This window comes from Sinocyclocheilus rhinocerous, unplaced genomic scaffold, assembly GCF_001515625.1.
Source record: "Sinocyclocheilus rhinocerous isolate Xijiao unplaced genomic scaffold, SAMN03320098_v1.1 scaffold2589, whole genome shotgun sequence".
Classification (NCBI taxonomy): Eukaryota; Metazoa; Chordata; class Actinopteri; order Cypriniformes; family Cyprinidae; genus Sinocyclocheilus; species Sinocyclocheilus rhinocerous.
The window spans coordinates 2,762-4,255 of record NW_015658508.1 but is presented as its reverse complement, the minus strand read 5'-3'; the positions used below and the strand labels follow the sequence as shown (position 1 = coordinate 4,255).

Sequence of the window (1,494 nt, the reverse complement as noted above, 5' to 3'; positions counted from 1 at the left end):
GTCCTCTGTTGCTGCTCTCCTGGATTGTGTCTCAATCTGTCTCACCTCATGCTCATTACTGATCTCTCCACTCTCACTCTCTGTGATGTAGAGCTCTGTGTAGATCTCATTCAGGAGTGTTGGGTTTCCCTGCTTTGCTGTTCCCTCATAAAGACACTGAAACTTTTTCTTCAGATTGGAGCTAAATGTGTTGAGGACTTCATGGCTGTAAAATTAAAATTTTAACCACATTACATGTATAAAACTGCAGAAGTCTAATGAAGGGAAACCTTACAATTAATTATGTAATTGATTATGAAATATATGATGAATCTTTGCAGCATCAAAACCTTGTATTTTACCTGACACCAGGATACATGCTTTCATTAAAGTCTTGTGGTTGATTCACAGACTCATCATATTTCATTTTCTTACAGATGGGTTCTGTTACAGCTGGTCTGGATCGCAGGATTCGCCTTAAAACAGCATAAAGTAAATAAACAATCAGATACTTCGAAGGTATACTTACTTGCCGGCAACCTGCCAAAATAAAAGCTTGCCGATGTAAAGTTTGAAAATTATAAAAATGACTGCTCACCTACATTAAACTTTTCATTCTCACTTTGGTCCATCTGCATCCTTTGCAATATATCCAAGTCTGTTAAATAACTCCCCACCAGCAAAATCACTTTTAAAAGCCTTAATTACACAACGATGGATGAAACTGCGTGAAGAGAATGAATAACATCCCGTAAATCTACTAATTAAGTGAGGAATAATTTAATAATAATCTGTTTTAATGCACAGGGTAATTTGATTAGGTGTGCTTATAATATAAAATTTTGTTCTATAAATGTCTTACCTTTTAAAACTTCGTCACAGCGGTCTCTTCTGCTGCATCTCTACGGCGCTGATGCTAACTTCCGGGAACTATTGAGCGGCTCTACGATCCGCCATTGCTGTAAAAAACTGGTCCATTGGAGTGAACGGAGTTGTCGCAACTCTCTCTACGGCTCTGATCCTATTGTTTTCTCATTTCCTCGATTTTGTATTTGCAAGATTCGCTGGTAAAATCTGAAGAAAAGAGGCTTCTTAGTCGTAGGATTGTGTACTTCAGCACATAACACGATCTAATCAATGTGTATTTTACACGAACGTTTAGGTGACCACCTGTGGGACTTGACACTTCATCAAACAATGTTTCGTTTGTTCGAATTTGTCACATAGAATAAAGATTTGATCGTGGCCTTTTGGTGTAATGTCTGTTGCTGTGCATGTTAGAGACTTGTGTGATGTACCTAATCTACCCAATAAGTTATTGACTTTGTAAAATACAAAATAATAAAAAAAATATATATATTTCTTCTGAATAAAAAGTCTCAAACACTTTCTGGTTTTGTGAAGATATCTAATAAATCTCATGATTAATGACATTTCTGATCTGACTTCTGACTGTTACTAACTCTTCTATCACTGAAACGATCAGCCTTAAGACTTACAATTTCCATCTTAACA

General features: G+C 36.3%; 1 protein-coding gene across 1 annotated transcript in view; it reads right to left on the bottom strand.

Moving 5' to 3' along the window:
- The window catches only part of LOC107722252 (NACHT, LRR and PYD domains-containing protein 3-like), a 9,661-nt gene extending 9,255 nt beyond the window's left edge, over window positions 1–406 (bottom strand). Inside the window, exons 1-2 of the mRNA XM_016530531.1 lie at window positions 342–406; window positions 46–205 (exon numbers count right to left, since the gene is read on the bottom strand). Coding sequence (XP_016386017.1) covers window positions 46–205; window positions 342–406 — 225 coding nt within the window. The remainder of the gene's footprint in view (window positions 1–45; window positions 206–341) is intronic.
- Between the last annotated feature and the right edge of the window lie 1,088 nt (window positions 407–1,494).